Source organism: Arachis stenosperma, chromosome 5 (genome assembly GCF_014773155.1).
Source record: "Arachis stenosperma cultivar V10309 chromosome 5, arast.V10309.gnm1.PFL2, whole genome shotgun sequence".
Classification (NCBI taxonomy): Eukaryota; Viridiplantae; Streptophyta; class Magnoliopsida; order Fabales; family Fabaceae; genus Arachis; species Arachis stenosperma.
Window position 1 is genome coordinate 123,332,817 of NC_080381.1, and position 22,315 is coordinate 123,355,131.

Sequence of the window (22,315 nt, forward strand, 5' to 3'; positions counted from 1 at the left end):
AAAATGGCATACATTAAGGGTCATAATAATTTTGTTAATTTGGATTGGGAATTGGATTAATTGGCGGAGAGCCTCAAATTGAGCTGGACTATAATTAGAACAAGCTATTGATATTGTAACTCCCTGATACTGTACAAAATAATATTAATTAGGTGGCTTTGATTACGTGCACACCTCACACTAACTATTAGTAATTATTAATTAGGACCTAATTTTACATAAAAGGGAGTTGTATACTTTGAAATGCTATCTCATCAAAAAGAAAAAGAGAAAATATCATTAGCTTAATATAATAAATGCATTTTTTCATTTTACTTTCTTAAGAATCAACAATATGTGTTATATATATATAATATAATTGTACATTTGAGAAATTTTCATTGGTGATTATATACACAAAACAAAATTTGAACTCCTAAATTCTTAATATTTACTAATGTGTTCTCTGCGTTTTACCTAAATTGTCTCAATTTTATTTTTCTTAGTTTGATACTCGATATAATATGCACGTAGAAATTTATATATAAATAACAAAATTTTATTTGTTTTTTGAAGTGTTGTTTTTAAATAACGTATATTTTACATATTGTTTGCTCGTTAGATTTTATTAAGTTATTAATTGTCGTTTTTTAATATTTATATGAAATCATTATATACAAAAAATTGTATATGAAAAATAAACTGATTAATATTTATTTATAAATTAAAATTTTTAATCTTTATTATAAAATCACTCATCTTCAAAATTTAAATTTTTAAGATTATTTAATATTATTTTATTAAAGCAAATTTATTTTTACATTTTATAATAAATTATACTTCTGTATATTTTCTCTATATCATAAATTATAATTATGATAAATTTTCAAGATTTTAATTATAATCAATAAATTAAACGTAGGAATACATATATTAAATATTGGGCGGTGTTATGTTGATACATAAAAAATTATTAGCGTTGATTCTTTTATCTATCTACTATTATAAGATTTAGTTTGTTTTATTTAGTTATTCTTTTGGCACTTGAAACACACATGACACATATTTTTATAATAGAGATTTTTTTTTTTTGGTTTACAATGGGGCCTAAGGCCCAAAAAAAACAAACTAAGAGGAAATTAAAGATTTGGGTTGAGAAACCCTTGAATCATCACAAGATAGCATACTCATAAGAGCAGCAGGGAAGTGTTTCATATTTGGGTGGAGGCCTCCTGATTGATGCTGAAATTAACCAATCAATCTGCACAACTATTGACTTCCCTATAGATATGGGAAATTCGAATATCCCAATCCCTCTTCATAGTTCATATATTTATGGATGTGGGAATATAAAATAGAGCTAGAGTTGCGCCACTCTTTATGACTCTGAATGGCAGTGATAACTGCCTTGGAGTCACATTCAAACCACACTTTCTTGAATCCCAATGTCCACGCCATTTCCATGCCAATGTACAGACCCCATAACTCAGCCAAAAACGCTGCACAATTACCAAGCCGTCTGGTGAATCCCATGATCCAGCAACCATAACTATTTCTAAGTAGTCCTCCACAGCCTGAGTGACCGTTAGTACTCTTGGCAACACCGTCTGTATTCACCTTGATCCAATTCCTCATGGGAGCCTGCCATTTGAGCTGACCCTCGCTCCTGGTTCTATTTTGAGTCCCTGGACTGCCTCTGTCAAAGGCTTTACGGACAGAAGCCACATAATCTTGAATGATGAAGTGCCCCGATGGAAGTCTCTTGAAAGGGGGTTGAAAAATCTCCATATTCCGCCAGTTCCAAAGCTTCCAACATGTTATTGGGAAGACATCTCTTCACTGAGTGTTCATATGTATTCCCCAATTAAAGGATAGGCAGGCATTGACCCACTCAACCAAGGGGAGTTGAAGAAAAATTTGTAGTTTCCCTGGTTTGATCAATTTTTTTCAGATAGGCAGAGCTCCATCGCAGTCCCTCAGAACATGCAAGGTATCCTCCACTTTGTGTCGACAGTGGTGGCACCTTGGATCTGATCTATACCATTTGTGTCTCTTCTCCTTGGTGATAATTCTATTATAGGTGGCTTGCCAGAGGAACATTTTCACGCGCTGAGGTCCTTTCCAGGCCCAAATCTTATCCCAAACCAAGATATGCTGTCGGGAAGCCTGCTGCTGGGAAGCCTTGGATATGAGTTGGTAGGCTGAACTCACAGAGAATCTTCCATCAGGCGTCGCCTTCCAAGCAAGCGAGTCTGAAGGATCCGAACTCCTAGGAGGGGGAGCAGCTTCTATACGAAATATGCAGTCATTAGGCAATAGATGCTTGAGTTTATCTAGGTTCCAGTCACCGTGGTCATTGGTCAATTCTCGAACTTTAGCCTCAGTGTTTCCAACATCCGAGGTGGGGAGAGCAAGCTCTATAAGAGGCTGGTCCATGTCAAGCCAAACATCTCTCCAAAATAGCGTATTTAAACCATTGCCAATTCTGTGTATAGTATTCTCCTTTATGAACGGCCACATGGGAGCAAGGTTCTTCCAAAGACTAGAACAGTTAGCCGTTCGATGAGTCAGATACGGGTTTTTGTCGAGGTCATATTTGGCCCAGATTAAGGATGCCCAAAGATCGTCTGGCTTGTCGATCAACTCCTAGCAGATCTTAGCTAAGAAAGCCTTGTTCATGGTATTTAAATTTTTCATTCCAAGACCACCCATAGTTTTTGGGAGGCACAATGTTTGCCAGCCTATAAGATGAGCCTTCCTGTTAGAGTCATCTGATCCCCAAATAAAGGCTCGTTGAGCCTTCTCTATTTCATTACAGATAGATATAGGGATTCGATTATGTTGCATCGAAAAGTAGGCCATTGGGCTGATTGCTGATTGAGCTAAAGTCACCCTACCAGCCATAGACAAACATTTCTGTTTCCAACCTTGTAGTTTGCTTTTGACTTTCTCCAAAATATGGTTATAACCTCTCCTCCTACCATGACCATCAATGATATAAGCTCCTAGATATCGACCAATTTCTCTGGTTTCATTAAACCCTGAGTAAGAGGTGATTTCCTTTCTAGTGCTTTCTCCTACTTTCCTTGAGAAGTAGATCTGAGTTTTTTGAGCATTTATAATCTGTTCAAAGGCCTCGCTAAATTTATTTAAGCATTTCATTATGTTTTCCATCTGATGCTTGGAGGCTTCCGCAAACAGCATTATGTCATCCGCGAACATGAGATGCGAGACAATAGGGCCTTTCCTCCCGACTCTAAACGGTTTTCAATATCCATTCGTGACCATGTCCTCGATCATATGAGACAACCGATCCAGGCAAATAAAAAAAATATAAGGAGAAAGGGGATCCCCTTGACGAATACCACAAGAAGGAAGGAACTTTTCTGTGAGCTCACCATTCCACAAAATTTGGAAACTAGAGGTATTTACACACCTCATAATAATGTTAGTAATCTCAGGTGGCAACGAAAAGTCTTGGAGAGATTTTTTAATGAAGGACCAACTTAACCTGTCATAGGCCTTTTCAAGGTCAATTTTGATAGTCATGTGCCCATTTCCAGCTCTGATTTTCCTCATAGAATGAACAATTTCTTGCGCCACTATTATGTTATGTTGAATCCTTCTCCCTGGTATGAAGCTGGTCTGGGCAGGCGATATACGACCATCAAGCAAAGGCTTAATTCTATTTGCTATGATCTTTGTTATGACCTTGTAAGAGACATTGCACAAAGCAATGGGCCTGAACTGAGAAACAAATTCATGGTACTCAATTTTTGGAACGAGGGCCAGCAGAGTATTGTTTATCTCTTGAATTAGCTTCGGGCTATGCCAACACCTCCGAACATACTCCTTGAGGCTTTTCCCCACTATGGACCAATTTTCCTTGTAAAAACCAGCTAGAAGGCCATCATCTCCAAGGGCTTTGAGAGAACCCATTGAGAAGAGAGCCATTTCAATTTCTTCTTCGGTTACAAAGGACCTCAATTTATTGATATTGATATTGTTCAATTTTGGATAGAAGTGCTCGGTGTTGATGGTACCACTTCTATAAATCTCCGATTCAGTAAAAAAAATTGCAGAAATATTGACAAACGTGAAACCTCAAGTTATCATCATCTTCTATCCACTCCCCATTGGAACCTTTGAGTTTGAGGATTCTGTTCCTGCGCCTTCTAATCATAGTCCGCATATGGAAGTAGCGAGTGTTGCGATCCCCTTCCACCAACCAATTTTTCCTAGATTTTTGCAACCAAAACACATGCTCTTTCTCAATGATAGTTTGCAGCTCTTCACTCAACTCTGCCTCCAGATTGTCAAGATAGTCACTTTTACCATACCTGGGAGAATTCTGAATGTCCCTGAGTCTGGCAAGAATTTGCTTCTTTTGCTGGAAGATATGTCCAAACACTTGTTGGTTCCACTTTTTTATTTTGGTAACAAAGGATTGGATAGTCAGGTTAAGGGGGAGATTCGATTGCCAATTTTCTCTCATAAAGGAGTTAAAATCCTCATGTTGCATCCACATGAATTCAAAGCGAAAAGGTCGAATCTTGGGGTTGTTCGATGTAGCAGAAGTTCTGATTAAAATCAGATGGTGGTCCGACTTCACCCTAGGAAGGGTTTCCACCGCAGCACTATGGAAAGTCAGATTCCATTCCACATTGCAGTAGGCTCTGTCCAAATGCTTAAAGATTTTATCACCATTTTGCCAGATCGGTCCTCTCCAAGTGAATCGAGTTCAATGATACCCTAAGTCAATAAGGTTGCAAGCATCCACCCATTCTTTGAAACGATGAATTTGGTTCGTATCACACAAGGCTCCCCCTTTTTTTCGCTAGGATCACTTATTTCATTGAAATTACCATAGGTTAGCCAAAGGCTTTGGATTGAGGAGGCTAAATCTTTAATATAACTCTGCACCTCTCTACGGAGATTGATTTGGGGATTCGCATATACTATAGTGAGCTCCCACTTCTTCCTTTCCTCTAGGACTTGGACATGTAAAGCTTGATTATGCCTACTTATTTCTTGAACTCGGAGATTGGGATTTTTCCATAGCAACCAAATGCCTCCGGAAAATCCTTGAGCATCAACCACCATCTTGAAATTGAACCCCGCTTGCTTTATAGATTTTTCTGCCACCGCTCCTTTGCATCTTGTTTCTAAGATAGCAACCATATCAGGCTTGTACTGAGATACATAGTTCTTCAGAGCTCTAACAAATTTTGGGCTACCAGCCCCTCTGGTACACAAACAAATGGCTATTCTGAATTTTTTATTATGATTACGTGGTTAGTGTAAAACTTAGAAGTTTTTTTATTTTTTGAGACACACAAACAAATGGCTATTCTGAATTTTTTATTTTTGGGACAGTAGCTAAGCAGAGTCTAAGTTTGGTTAATATTTTGTAGGCTTTTAATTGAAAATAAAAGTGGTCTTTTGGGGTTTTTGGTAGTCCGAAAGGCTTTTCTAGCCTTTTGTTATTTGGGCTTTAATCATATGGGCCATATCCACACAGGGCTTGAAAGAATGCTTTTCCTATTTACTAACCAAACTGACAAATTTCAAGTGAAAAAGAAAATAACAAATTTTAATAGAGAAAAGTATGTGACAAAAACCATTTTGTCTAGTTAAGACCTTGGGCTAAATTTCTGCTAAACAAGTTGATAGGCCCAATTATGAACCACTGTGGCCCAGTATTACCAAAAAGAATTACGTTGTCCTCCCAGTTTTACCCTCTCATATTTTCAATGATATTATAAAGTCTACAAGTGCAATTTTTCGTCAAATAAATAAATAAAACTAACATTTATTATTAGATTGTAATAATTTACGTATTAGAAAATAAAGAAATTATTTACACTTTTTTTAGGGAAAAAAAAGACTGAACATATATGAGATAATTACATTTATGTGTATATAAAACAACTTAAGTATTGTCACCAGAAAGGCAAAAAGAAAGTAAAGGAAAATCTTAGATTTTTCTTTTGTAAAATATTAAAGATTTAAGTGAATTGAATCTTGTCCATATATATATATAGAAAACCTTTCTGCAACGATTAGTCAATTTTCAATCCAACTGGTCAGACTAGTTGGTCCTTTGTGTTTCTTGGAACACTATTAATATTTGATTACCTCATAATTGAGGTGACAAAATATATATATATATATATATATATATATATATATATATATATATATATTGTACGTTACAATAAAAATTTACATCCTCCAAATAGTACCTAAAATATTTCTCTTACAAATCTCTGTGGCAATCTTATTGTATATATGTTCTGTCCAACCTCATCATCAGAATAAAGTGTACACACAAACCTTAACACAAAAAGCTAACTAAGCTTCAAAAGTTAATGAAATAGACATTATTATTATTATTATTATTATTATTATTATTATTATATGCAAAAAGCTTAACAGATATAATCTTATCTGGGTCGCTGGTCAATCTCTTTAGGATACAGGGAACTCGTTATTTGCAATAAAAAAAATTCTTGTGATGAGCATATATATCTAGGGTGTGAGATATTATATTCATTTATATTTTACTTAAAAATAATAAAGCGCAAATCCGTTCGACACATATATAACTTTGCCAATGTATCTCAAGCAATCGTATTGTTGACAAACTAAGAAAAAAACATGACATGCACTACTTATACCATGTTGAGTTTGTCAATTGTCATAAGTGAAATTTCTAATCTTCTATTAACTATCATTATTTTAATACCCTTGATTTAAGGTAAATTCTAGCCTACCCTTTCTATAATAACATGTAATTTACCCTCTGTGACATGTTATCTTTTAATTGGTTGCTATGTTAATTATGGTTAAATTATTGGTAATTAAATTATAGTCCAAAGTAGGTGATTATGTAATTAAATACCTCCAAATTTAATTTCAATGCATCCAAAAATTCCATATCATCATCACCATCACTATCATTATCATCATCATCATCATTATTTTCATCTTCTTTTTCGTCTTCCCCTTCTACACTATCATCATAAAAAGCCATCATAATCGATTTCACGTTCTTAAATTTTAAGATTTTCTGAATTTCGCAAACGTAAACTTAGTCTCACCTGGGCTAGGTTCACAAAACAAAAGCAGTTTTTATAACTAAACACAAAGAACACAAAACACAGAACACGACCTTACTTGAACAGGATCTGTTCTATAGGCTCGTACATCTGTATCCTTGAGTTCTAAGAAGACAGGAACTAAAGTCGGGCGGATGAACTATGACCGTGAGGTCAGAGCGTGATTAATTGTTCCAAAGCGCATGCCATTTGAATGGTGGAGTATCGTTCGCGCTACAACCTTGTGGTCGAGATGGTCTCACCGTGTTCTGACAAACTCAAATCTTTTTTCTCTGGCCATTTAATTAGTTATTTTCTCTAAATACTTATTTCCTGGTTCATCAAAATATGAAACACCCAATGAGTTGATTTTTTCTTTCAATTTCAGAGAGAAATGGGATCGGGGTAAATTGAATTTCTACACAATGATAAAAATATAACTTTATTTTTTAATGTTTATAGAAATTATATATTTATTCCTCTTATAAAAATATTTAATTACAAAATTACCCTACTTTAGTTAACATATTAACTCTTATTGAGTTAAATTAACTCAAACTAAAACTAAGCATCCAATTAAAACATATCACGTCACGAGAAGTAATTTACATGTTGAAATAGAGGAGGTTGGGTAGAACTCACCTTGATTTAAATTATTTCTTTCGTATGGTGTACTGCTTTTGAAATGAACCAACCAAAGAAACTCTGCCAAATCTCACTTTACTTTTTTTTTTTCCCTTCATGATACCAAATGCCCAAATCTCACTCTAGCTAGGTGTAGTAAGTTTAATATCTTATATTATATATTATGACATATCCACACACAACACATAAAGACAATATAAACCTATTACAGGAATATCTAATGGACTAATGAAACACAAAAAGAGGACAAGATAAAAAGATGTCTCATTATGAAGCCTAACATTTATAAGTGACCACAAAAATACAAATGACAACAGCAACTAGCATTTGTTTCTTATCCTTTTTTTTCCCTCTAATCTACAGTGGGACCATATGTTTGAGGATTCTCCTTCAGCATCTTTCATGCCAGATTGCCAGCGATGAATTTAAAATGTTATGAAATTTTTTAGAGATAAACCTCAATGTAGTCCCTGAAGTTGCACTCGAGTCTCATAGTAGTTTCTGAACTTAAAAGTTCTTTGGAGTCATCCCCAAACTTGCACTCTGAGACTCAAAGTGGTCCTTCCGGCAATTTCAGCACACGTGGCGCAACCGGAAATCTTAGCTGGCAGCGTTGGTGACACGTGGGACTCACAATGGCTAGCTGATGTGGCAGAGTAAACTCTTCCGACTCAATTTGGTCCCTCAGGTGAAGTTAAAACCCTAATCCCTTTTTTTGAAGGCCACATTGTTCACTCTGCTGTCTCCTCGTCGGTGCTGTGTTCTTCTGTTCTCCCTCTCTGAAATCCGAAGGTTATGGCTAGCACGAGCAATGCAGCTGGGAACTCGAACAACCCACGATCGTTTGGAAGCATCATGAGGAGAATGAACAGAAACAGAAAAGCTCGTTTGCCATAATGGTGTGCCTGCGGGTCGAGACCGGTGCTGCAGTGGTCAGGGACGGATTCTAATCCAGGAAGACCGTTTCTAGGTTGCCCGAACTACAATGTAAGTATTATTGTTGTTGATTGCTGTATTTATGGATATAAATTTTGCTGATTGAATTTTCTTTGATGTGCAGACTGTGGGTAAGAAATGGTGTGGATTGTTTATGTGGATTGATAAAGTTTTGGAAGATGCCATGCCATGTGATGATAGAACAAGAATTTAGTTGATGATGAAGAAGGGAAGATGAAGATGGCTTGGAAATTTGGTAAATTAGAAGCTAAAATTAGGGTTCTAAAAATGGGAAAATTTTTTATGTTTGTGTTCATGCTGCTGATTGTAATTGGTGTTCTTGTATTAAAGTTGGATAGACAGCAGGGTCAATTGTATCTAGCAAAAAACAAATGACATGCATGTTATATGCATTCCTTTTTCATGTACTTGTTTCTATCCTTTTGTTTGAAAGAAATGGAAATTAAAGTGTTTGATTATATGCATACTTTTGTTCCTGGACTTCTTTTCAATGAAATAGAAATGGACAGGATTTGAACTACTCTTAAGTCTGTAACAGAGGATAAGATATAAACAAAAGGCTGAGAAAACTCAATTCAATAAAGTCATAATTCATAATTCATATTGGTAATGTTTAATTCAAAAAAGACATTATAGAGTCAAAACACCAAGTATATATCAAAGTTGTTGATATATTGACCTGATAAAATTCAAATATTAAAATCTCCAAAACTGGGACAATATTTTAGGCATTGTAAACAACATCAGCAAAATAGATACAAAAAAACAGCCTGCTTTTCCTAAACATAATCATCCTAATCTTCATTTGTTGTGTCTGGGTGCCTTGAATCCAGGGTTGGACACAAACTTCATGAAATTTACAAGCCTTGTAGCAGTTTCCTGTGTTGCACCTTGCATAGGGCCACTTGTTCAAATACTCCGAGGCTTCCTTATTAACCCTTTCAATCTTTTTGATGATATCAAGAAAGCCATCTTGGCTAGTACACCTTGCACAATCCCAAAGTAGCCCTTTAAACTGAAGATCCTTCCATTGCTTATTGAAGTTCTTCCACAGATGCCAAACACAGAATCTGTGATGGACATCTGGAAAAACCTCCTTAACTGCATTTATAAGGCCCTGTTTCAGATACCAAAGAAGGGGTCAGATAGTTGTTTTCGGACAACAAAACTGTCCCTACAGTTATATAAGTAACATCAAAAGAGTCTCTAGACTTGTTCAAGTGACATCAAACTAGTCCCTAGACTTATGTAAGTGACATCAAACTAGTCCTTACACAGCACTGTTACAGAACATTATGCAGAACAGGATAAATGAATAACAATAGATTGACAGAACATTATGCAGCATATAATCAGTCCAGGATTAATTCTGCATATATAGACAGCAGCCCAGTGTATTAACATCATATAATCAGTCCAGGATTAATTCAGCATATATAATCAGCAATATGTGCCTTAAATCAAACTGGCAAATAAATCACAAGGACAGGCACCAAACTTCACTCTCCGTGTAGTTTCCCACAAAACCCAAGACCAATACCCTTTTTTTTCTTTTGCAACTAAGGGAAATATATATATACAACTACAACTTACTACCAACAAAAAAAGGCACACAGAAATAAAGAAAATCTGCCAAATTTGGAGCTAAAGTAATCACTAACTAGAGAGGTTAAAAAATAATAAAATAATATACAACACTGAAGGTGGAGATGAAACAAGAAAAACCATCTAGAAATAGTAATGGTAAATAGTAGTTAATGAAAGCTCATTAAATGGCATCTGTTATCTTCTTCATATCATAGCATTGATTCAGTCCTAATCTTCTTCTACCATTTTCATCATCACTCTCACTCTCTCCTTTTCATTACTTGATAGTTGGCAACAAAAGCACCACTCCCTTGCTTTTCTACTTCTCCTTCTCCCTCTAATATTTTACTGTGCTATATTATCACTATATTTAAATTAACAACATAAGTTAAGTCTTCTATTATTTTGTGGTTTTCTTTTTCAAAATTTTTATTAGAAAAGGTTATTGTGGACCGGAGTATTGAATAGAGTGCCTAACTTTGTTAGTTGTTAACTGTTAAATTATATGATATTTCACCTTTATTTTGATCATGTTGCTAATGATTTGTGTCATGTGAACATAAGAAAGTGTGAAATCAAGAACATTATTTTAGTGTAACTAAAGATAGCAGTTCTCTAGACACTAACTTCAATCTTGGTGGATCAAACCATTCAAATTTACATACCCTTTTCCACAACTAATCCACTAGTCCAGACCAAATTCATCAAACAATTTGACTATTCCAATAGCTAAGTTAACTTCATTAGCAATGGCAAAACTTACTTTATATTACTCTAACTTATGTATGCAAGAATCATTTATGATCACACACTCAGTTTAACTAAACAACATTACATATTACATTAAGTTTAACTAAACCAACCTAATACAAAGAAAGGCAATTAGGTAAATCAGTCAAATTCAGAATCTATTATCAGAGTTACAAAAAATTTCAACTCCCAAAAAATCTTTACTTCTACTGTGATCATGCAAACTGTGTTTAACAAATTCATTAATCAGAGTCATTGTCGTGAAACACATTAACAGTTTGAAAACTCATCCACTAAGAGCAATAAACCCTAACACATAAAGAACACATTTTTATATCATCAAAACACAAGAAACACTCCTACTCTACAATTTTCTTGGCCAAACCACTACGAAAGCCAGTAGTGATCAAACCCTAGCACATAGAATAGAACAGAGGCGTTCATACCCACCAATTACAATCGAAAAAAATGGCATGAACTTTTTTGAATATTAGATTAACAATAATATCAAAAAACAGAGGAACCATATTTTTTTCATTTTTGGCTTACCTCTTTCAGAGAAACCAGGCTTCCCATGATTTTTTTTTTCATTTTTGGCAAACGAGCTTCTCTATTTATGTTCATTCTCCTCGTGATGCTTCCAAACGATCGTGGGTTGTTCGAGCTCCCAGCTGCATTGCTCGTGCTAGCCATAACCTTTGGGCTTCAGAGAGGGAGAACAGAAGAACACAGCACCGACGAGGAGATAGCAGAGTGAACAATGTGGCCTTCAAAAAAGGGATTAGGGTTTTAACTTCACTTGAGGGACCAAATTGAGTCGGAAGAGTTTACTCTACATTGAGACTTATCTCAAATTTTTTAGGATAAAACACTTATATAAATTAAATTAATGTCAATATTACATAAATTATCTAAATTAAATAACGTTACATAAATGTCTCAAATCATAATTCTATATAAATTGAATTAAGTTAATTCGAATTATATAATATAGTAGTAAATTGAAACACATTGATTTGAATTGCATAGAAACATTATTTGAAGTATAAATCGAATTGGTTAAATTTAAATTATACACTATAGTATGATTTGATTTACTACTTATAACAGATTATTCATATTTACTACTTTTAAGTTAATTTTTTTATTAACTTTAAAACATAAATATCAATAAAAAAGTACCTCCATTTGGATTCAAATAAAATATCAAAACGAATAAAATAGAAATCTAACTTTTGTATTTTAGTTCAAATTTAGAAAATCTACATTTTTATAAACTTATGAATTTAAAATGGAATATTAAACAATTTTTAAAAATTCATTAAAAATTATCCTTTGATTTATTAGCATCTAAAAAATTATTATCGGGACTTTTGATATTGAAAAAGTTAATATAAAGTATAGTCTTCCAAAGTATCATAAGAGTTATTATTAAAACTTGAATTTTTTGTAGAGTCAGAAGTAACAGATAGTTATAAATTATAAAATGACCAACTATATTTATACAATATGTAATTTAAAAATAATTAAAATACAGTATAAATAAGTTGGTCAAATTATATATTTTATAAATATAGTTAATTATTTTATAATTTATAATTATTTGTCACTTCTGACTCTGACAAAAATTCAAGTTTTAAACCTTATGCTACATTGGAGGGCTATAGTACTTTATATTAACTTTTTTACTATCAAAAGTCTCGATAATGATTTTTTAGATGCTAATAAGTCAAAGGATAATTTTTAATGATTTTTTAAAAATTGTTTAATGTTCCGTTTTAAATTCATAAGTTTATAAAAATGTAGATTTTTTGAAATTTAAACTAAAACACAAAAGTTAGATTTCTATTCTTATTCATTTTGATTTTTTTTATTTTTTATTTTTAATCTAAATGGGGGTACTTCTAAATTAACATAAATGTCAATGAAAAATTTATACTGATTCGATTTACATTGTTCCATACTAATTGGAATCATACTGATTTGATTTAGTACTATAGTGTATAATTTAAATTTAACCAATTCGATTTATATTTTAAACAATGTTTCATGTAATTTAAATAAATGTATTTTGATTTACTACTATATTGTATAATTCGAATTAATTTAATTCAATTTATATAAAAGTATAATTTAAGACATTTATGTAAGATTATTTGATTTTGATAATTTATATAATATTGACATTGGTTTAGTTTATACAAGTGTTTTACCCAATATTTTACTTGCTAATTAGCACTGTTATAAAATATTTTTCTTTCTTCTTCAAACAAAAAAATTGTTGACACTATAATTTTGTCTCTTATGGACGCAATATATATGTTAATGTGCTACCATTTATTTGACACTTATATTTACCGGCTTACAAAAGAGAGAGGGGAAATTATACAGTTTTTCCATAATTTTTTGTTTAGATATATAATAAAAATTTAAAATATATCAAAATGTATCACGTATAAATATACTGGTTGTAATCTTATATATATTTTTACTTACATGGATATATATATGAAATAAATATTTCAACGTTGTCTTGAAATATAAGTTTAATTAAATTGTTTATTAAATAATAAGTTTATTAGAATATAGGATATAAATTTGAATAATCTGTTTTTAGTATTTAATTTTTTATCTATCTTAAAAAGTATAAATAATATTAAAATATTTAACAGATTATTCTATTAATTCTCATGTTTTAAATTATGTGTTTCATATTTTTCTCTTTTTATATTTATTTTAGCATGTGAGTGAATTTAATTTAGTTTTATTGAGACCATTGTGGAATGTACTATATATAATGCAAATTTATGATTTTATATAGTTATTTAATTTGCATCATTATTATTAATATATTACATAAAAATATGATCCTAAGATCATTGATTTGTATCATTAATATTGTTATCATTATTATATTACATACAAATGTTTAAATTAGTGTGTACAAGTACAACATATTTTATGTAATTTGTGTTATTATTATTATTAATTTATTACATATATGCTTGAATTTTCTTTTGCAAATACATATACATAATGCTTAAATATCTTTATGTACTATTCTTTATTTTGTATAATGCTTAAAAAGATATTTTCTTCTCAATTAATGACACTTCATTTAAAAAGATATGTTTGATTTAAGGTGTTAGACCTAATTAAAAATCTTTGAAGGAGTTTAATGTGAAAGGGAAAGCTTAATGAGAAGTGGTGGCGATTCATAAAATATCAATTGAGCTCACAATTTTATTTGCATTAGTCTGAAGGAACATCTCTATATTATATCCTCTGATAGTGGACATAAATTGCGTATGTGGATTACAACCTTCTCCTTCAGTTTGAAGATGGTGTCTTCTAATAGGAAAATTACCTACCACAAAACACGTCAAGTCAACTATAAAAATATTCGAACTTGCATAGTAGTCTATCATAGTTATGAAGGGTGAATGGTAGGAATTTTCTAATTGAAGGTTTTATTTTATGGAATTTGCTAAATTGGTGTTCTTAAACAAATTCAAAAGGTTTGCGTGGCATAAATAGTTTTTTTTTCTTTCAAAATCTTTAGTACTACTCACTATGTGAATCCTAATGTGATCCTAGAGTACAGTACTCTTCATTTTTTTATATTTATATGCTAAAAAAATATTCAAGATTTAATATATAATATTATTTAAATTTTTATTATTACAAATAATACTAGATTATATCCATCTAATTATTAACAAACCTCTTCGTTTATTTTATTCGTCTGAGTGGTCAAAATATATATTGTGTGTCAACTAGCCAACAGAATATGATTCAACTCAACCAGAAATGTTAATCCAATTGCATATGCATTTTCTTCAAAACTGAGTGTATTTCATGCATTTGTAGATGAGTTTTTTCACCAGCAATGAATTCACTAATAACCCCATCAATCTCAACTGAGCTGCAACCTGGTGCTTTCTCTGATCCTTTATTCTTCATCATATCCCTAACCCTTCTTGTTTCACTGTATTTTCCGGTTGTTGCATATAAATTTGAAAGCAAAACATAGACGCCACTGTGGTTCTCCAACTTCAAGAGTTTGGCAGCTGCAAGTTCAGCAAATTTAGTTTGTCCATGGTTGCAGCATGCACTCAAAAAGGCCCTCCAAGACAATGCCTCTTCAGAGGTGCCGCTGCCTGAATCTCTTATTCTTCTTATCATAACCATGGCTTCTTTGAAGAGCCCAGCTCGACTTAGCAAGTCAACTAGACAGCCGTAATGTTCGATCTTCGGCTCAATCTTGTGCACATTAAACATCTTATCTAACAATTTCAGACCTTCAAGTACCATACCGGAATAACTACAAGCTGTAAAAATAGCTATGAATGTTAGATCATCCAACTTTATCCCAGCCTTTTCCATATCCAAAAACAACTGGAGTGCGCTTATTCCATCTCCATGCATTGCCATCCCGAAAATCATTGCATTCCAACACACAACATCTCTCTCTTTCATGGAATCAAATAGTCTTTTAGCCATGACCAAGTGACCACATTTTGCATACATGTCCAATAAACTGGTACTCAAACGAATGCTAAATGTAATCCTTGCTTCATTCAGATATCTGTGTACCCAAATACCAATATCCAAAGCCCCCAGATGGGCACAGGAAGAAAGAATGCTTACTAATATAGACTCATCTGGCACCTCATCAGTAGACTGTATTAAACGAAATAGATGAAGTCCTTCGTTGAAGCAATTGTTCTTCACGTAACCAGAAATCATGGCACCCCATATTCCCATATCCCTCTCAGGTGCTTCATCAAAGAAAAGTCTTGCTGAATCAATGTCGCCCACCTTAGCATACCCTGCGATCATCATAGTCCAAGACACAGCATTCAAGTTAGGCATTTCATCAAACACTTTACGTGCAGCCACAGGATCACCGCAGGCAGAGTACAATGCAATCAAACTATTACCTACAAAGACATCACATAAAAGCCCCAATTTTGATCCATACCCATGAACAATCTCCCCCAAGGAAACACTTCCAAGCGAGGTACACGCCTTCAACACGCAAGGAAGGGTGTAGTGATCAGGGTTCAATCTACGGCGCACCATGTCAATGAACAAATGTATTGTGCCTTTAGAGTTGCCATTGATAAAGAAAGCGTTAAGGATAGTGTTGAATATGCAGAGTGTGGGATTGTGAATGTGTTGGAAAATTCTAAATGAATAAGCAAGGGTTCCATGATGGTGGCTGCTTAAAGCGAGGAGCCTGCTGAGTGCGAAAGTGTTGTGCTGAAGACCATTGGGAAAGAATTGAGCGTGTGCTTGCTTGAGTTGGTTCATGCTCTTGCATTTGCATTTCTCCAATACTTTGAGGCATTTCTTGATGCTACAACTTGACATGGGAAAAAAGAACGCTCCTAGAGCTATCTAATCCAATTGATATGATTTGTGATTTATAATTTTTAATCCTTGATACTGCAAAAATGTGGCACAAAATAATTACCCATTTTCGGATATGAAACCAACCAAAATAAATCTAAAATTTTGATGTAACAAACTATTTTAACGAACTCAAATTTGTTGCCTATGAAAAAAAATAATTCGCTTCTTTCTAATTCATTTTCGCTAGTTCTGTTTGCAAAAATGAAAAAGAAAAATTTATCTCATTTTCACCGCACAGTCCTAAAAGACCTTACAAAAAAGCTGCATGTGGGAAAGACTTATTTGTTCTATTTCATGGATTATCGCTGAGATTTTTCCTTCTTTGGATCAACTCCCAATTAAATATGTTTGGGAGTTGAGGGGGGCGATAAAGATGACAGACTGGTGATAGAGAGAGAAAAGAAGACCATGTGAGATATATAATTATGAAAAAGTTTATGCTAACATTTTTATTAAAATTTGGTCGACACTTAATCAGTAAAAAAAATGAATAATTTTATATTATTAAATATAATTTTAAATTATTAAAAATTCTGATAATGATTAATTGATGGTTACAAATTATAAAATTTGTTGACTCCTAACACTTTTCATATATTATTTTTAAAAATATTCTCTTTTGATGAATTGTGATTTATTAAAAAGTTATAATTTATTAAAAATTTATAATTCATTAAATAATTAAATACGTTGTTGTATGTATTCATTTCTTCTAAAATATTTCAAACGCTTTTTTTTTTAATTTCAATAATTCTATGAGTATGTATAAAATAGTTGTATGTATTTATATATTTATACATATTGGCTATATTATATATATTATTTTAACAAAGTAATCAATCGCTAAAGTAAATAAAATTACATATGGTATGTATATTACCTTCAAAGAGAAAATTTACAACTATAACTAGAATATCTTAGTTTCATTTTTTTAATTTCTTCATATGCTTTTTAACATGAACTATAAGATAGAAGCATGCCTTATAATATAATAACCATCCTTTCTTTATATCCTCTTCAAACTACAATTTAAAATTTTAAGTTCAAAAGTTCGCGTAAAAATCTCATCACCGTTTAAATTTTTTTTTATTTAAATACTTTAACCATACATGCTAATAAATGTATAGAAATAAAGGTAAATTAAATAAATTATGTTTAAAAAATTATCTCTCTCCTTTTAAGTTATGATTTATTGAATAATTATATTTTCTCACAAAAATATATGTATTCATGAATACCTTGGTACTTGCTGTATGTACTCAATATTTATAAATTCTTCCCATCTCATTTATTTCTATTTAATTCATTTTAACATTTTTTGATGTGTAGAAAAAAAATAGAAAAAATTATTCTACCAAAGAATAGAAAAACCTTAGACAACAAATTAAGAAAAACATTGGCTTTTGATAGTTTGTTTGGTTCAAATAATTTTTTTTTTAAAAATTTATATATAGTTTTTCCTCTTCCACGCACAACATTTTAATTCTTACCTTTGAACTAAACTTATATGCGTCATATTTTCTTGTTTAAATATATAATAAAAATTAGTATTTTTACCTATAATTATATTATGTGAATATAAATCTTTTAAAATTATGTTGGTTTTTTCTCGATATTATAGATTATAGCATAAAAAATTTATAGAATCAAGCTACTTTTACCAAAAAATTATAGAAAAAAAAGTCTTCGTTGGCTAAAAAGACCAGGATTTTTGTAGATAAAAAATCAAATAATAAAACTTTTAGTTATTATTTTCATGTGAAAGAGTTTGATTTATTACTAATAATTAATTTTAATATTCTTTATCTAAAATTTGAAACGATTTAACTTGTATATTTTTTATTAGGTGTTATGTAACACCCTCACTACCAGAAAATCACGCTTCTGGCTGCGACACTCTGATAGCAAGAAGTATTACGACTACTTTATATACTTAATATTAAAATAGGAGCCTGTGACTTAACACCGTATCGTTAATTTTTTTTTAAAACCGGAAATAAATACTTTATCTTAAAAAAAAGCAGGCATAGATTCATATACAAGACTCCTTACATAATATCTCATAATATAATATACATATAGAACATACAACTCCTATCCCTCTTACAAACTTGTAATAACAAAGACGAGGGAAGAAAATAATCTAATTAATACAACAACATATAAATCAAATGCAGTATAACTCTCCTTAATGCTTCTTCATCCGGTTCCTGAAAAGGTAAACCTGTAGGGGGTGAGAACCTAACCACATGGTCTCACCACGAAGTTTTAAAGTTGTCATCAGAAGATATTTAACGAGAAAACTGTTTTCAAGCTCAGTGTTTATCATCGCCTTTTCGAAGAAACAATGTTTAATCTTTCAAAAATCCAAAACATTTCCTTTCTTATAAGAAAATCTCAATAAAAAATCAACCATGCAATCAAACAACACAATCATTAATACAACACCAAAGTTCATTCTCAAATGTAGCATGCCAGGACAAACATAGGCAAGACAGACAAGGAAGGCACATGTTTAGATAGCAGTTACAGCAAATAGTTCAAGTAGCAGTTAAGAACAGTTTAGCAATTAGGCAAACCAAAACAAGTTCAAACTCATGCAAAGCATACAAATGCATATGATGCATGCCTGTCCTATGGCTGATGAGGCTCATCTGTCGGTTATCCAGCCAACCCGACAAGTCTGAATTGTCCTTAGACTGTCCCCCGATGTGCATCCCCAAGAGTCTATGCATAATCAATATTGCTCAATGGGGGTAACATTCTCGAGAATTTATATAGTGCCCGGTCACACTTACGTCGTAGGGTCAACAGAGTATCGAGTTTTCAACCTGGTACACGTAGTGGCAAGCCATGGTACTTTATCCAGGGAACCTTGTATCTCAGATAATTCAAATTCATAAGCCATGTGAATAATTCAAGTTCATATCTCAACATTCTCAACATCATAATCATTCATCAATCCAAATCTCATTTCCAAATTCATTCAAAAACCATATTTCAAAGAAAATCCTCATCATCCTTCTTTCCATTCGATCAATTAACAAATCCCAATTCAAAACATAATTATTTCTCTGATAAATAAATCAATCTTAAAACATATAATGTTTAAGAACAAATCTTTTTAATTAATTACTTCAAATAAAACTTTCAATTTTATAAAATTTCGGCAGCATCTCCTCTAAAACTCGGACACTTTCACGCTTTTTGGGTCCCATCCAAACATTTCTCAAACCTTTTCTCAACCATTTTCAAATCTCATATTTTCCAAAGTTGAACCAGTTCCAATATCAATTTATTTTCAAATCAAACCAATTCCAACAATAGAACTCTTTAAAAATTAAATCAGCTCAAATATTAAATCATTTATAAAATCAGACCAACTCAAAATCAAACCGCTCCTAGAATCAATTTATTTTCATATATCAAATTATTTCCAAAATCGATTCATTTATATTACCAAGTAAACTCCAAAACCAAGAAAATCCACCTTTTATAATAATCAAGTAAATAATATTTCAAACCGGTTTTTATCAACAACCATACACCATTCACGCAATCAAGCACCCAATAGTCTAGTCCAACAAACCATCACATCCACAAGACAAATATGATCACAGAAGCATATCTTTTTGCATCAATATCTATTTATAATAACTCTGTAATATAAAATAGACTTTAAGAAAAATCCCTACCTCGATAAGTCAAAACACATAACCCCAAAAGTGTCAACTGAACTCTTTTCGCTCAGCCTGAATTCAACTGCAACCGAAACCTCAGCTCCGGTTGCTTTCTCAATAGCAGAACAGCCTCAATCGCGACATGCAACACTCGATTTCTAATCCTTAAAAACAACAATGTTGCAAATACTTTAATACACGTAACGAAACACTAACGCGGAGTCTCCGAAACAAGAATACTTACTGCAATACGAAAACAAAATAGCGGCGGTCTCTGAACTGGTTTGGCAGCGGCCTCGGCAGCCACCTCACGCGGTAGCGGCGATTGGTTTGCGGCGACAACAACTGAAACCAACAAGCAGTGCTTGTAACGTTTCCAAAACTTGAAAGAAACGAAATCCAATACTCAAACCCTTATTGACGGTTGTACGGAGGCTTGTAAGGAGGCTCTCCAGACGCTCAATGAGGTGCCTCTCGACCTGCATCTGAAAAACAACAAAATATATATATGGAATGAGAATCGGAGGTTCTCAGCATGGTAAAAGTGCCCGCATAGTTAATATAAAAGGTTTCGGGAGAGCCAGAGGCATTCCTAGAGTTTCGACACTCAGATTTTAGCTTAAGGATTCAACTAAACCAGAAATTAGGTAAGTTATCTAAGGTATTAAAGTTTTAAATCTAACTTTAACTTAACACTTCACTTTCTGACCCCTCCAATCCTCCAAGACACCGGTGGAACAATCCCCTCGGCACCTCCGTCAAGAGGGATTTTTCAAAAAACATACACATACAATTCAAGTAAGGAAAACACAGATAGAGAAGCATTTACAGCAAGTAGAACAAGTAGCATATAAGCAAAATTAAACAGTTAAGCAAACTAAAATAATGCATACTCAAACAAAAGCAAACATAATAATCTCCAATTCTTATAGAAATTTCGGCAGTATCTCCTCTAAAACTCGAATTTCTGCCACCCTTCAAGGGTCCCAACTACCAAACCAAACACCTCTTAGTCATTCAAATCATTTCCAATAACAAATTATTTCAAAATCAAACAAATACCAATATTAAATCTTTTTCCAAAACCAACCAACTTCAATAGCAAATTATTAACAACAGTTAAATCACACATATTATACCATATACACAATCCATCAATTATTCATTCAGTTCATTCCTATCTTAAGGTCTTCTAGTATAAGTTTTCACGTGATATTAAACATTAACTATGAGAAACCAAAACCATACCTTCATACGAAATCAAAATATTTGAAACTCCGATGAAACTTTCTGATCGAGTTATCGAAAAAGAAAACGTCCAGAATTATCTGTGCCTCCTAAAACTTTCGTTGGCCAAATTCAAGGGGTAGAGGAGTTACGTCACCGTCAACTTCCATCGACCAAAAGTGATACCAACTCTCTCGGTCACTATTCTCTCTCCCCACTCATTCCTTCGTATACTATATATGTGACGGCGCAAGTATAATAATAATAATAATAATAATAAAGTAAATGTTACTTATTCGTTCAGATGATGCTATTATATATAAAACTAATGATATAATAAGGCTAATGATACTTTATAACTATATATTGCATATATGTATACGTATACAACCGCTTTCCATTAGGTAAATAGCTGCCGTCTTATATATATATATATATATATATATATATATATATATATATATATATATATATATTTGTATAATATGTACAATGAAGGTTTATGGAGTATTAGAGATATAATCATTAGTGTTATCTTTTCTCATCAGCTAAAACTTTTGGGATGAGTGATATCATGACATGGTATTAGAGGACTAAATCCGAAAAGTCAAGAGTTTGATCTTTGGTGAACCCCAAAATCAGTTTAAGCTTTTGGGAAGATGTTTATTATCTCTAGTACTCGGATGATTATTTTAGATAGTATGAAAGATGTTCATTTAATTTGTAACTCAATAATTCATTGTACACATTGTACAAATAGTCCATTGTCTCTCTAACAGAATCCATATATATATATATATATATATATATATATATATATGCAACGTAATGCATAATCAAAACTGCCTTTTATTTCTGTGCTTTATGATTAATAATAATAATAATAATAACAATAATAATAATAATAATAATAATATAAAGTTGAATGTATATGAGTTACTAATATAAATGATATTAGTAATTTAAGGATGA

At 32.3% G+C, this 22,315-nt stretch overlaps 1 protein-coding gene and 1 pseudogene across 1 annotated transcript; one reads left to right on the top strand and one right to left on the bottom strand.

Moving 5' to 3' along the window:
* The first annotated feature begins 7,148 nt into the window (after nucleotides 1-7,148).
* On the top strand, nucleotides 7,149-7,358 carry LOC130984545 (small nucleolar RNA U3; annotated as a pseudogene).
* A 7,396-nt stretch (nucleotides 7,359-14,754) lies between these two features.
* On the bottom strand, nucleotides 14,755-16,397 carry LOC130983279 (pentatricopeptide repeat-containing protein At5g06540-like). Its single transcript, XM_057907498.1, has one exon. It carries the CDS (start codon nucleotides 16,392-16,394, stop codon nucleotides 14,832-14,834), a length of 1,563 nt encoding a protein of 520 aa, XP_057763481.1. The 5' UTR covers nucleotides 16,395-16,397; the 3' UTR covers nucleotides 14,755-14,831.
* Between the last annotated feature and the right edge of the window lie 5,918 nt (nucleotides 16,398-22,315).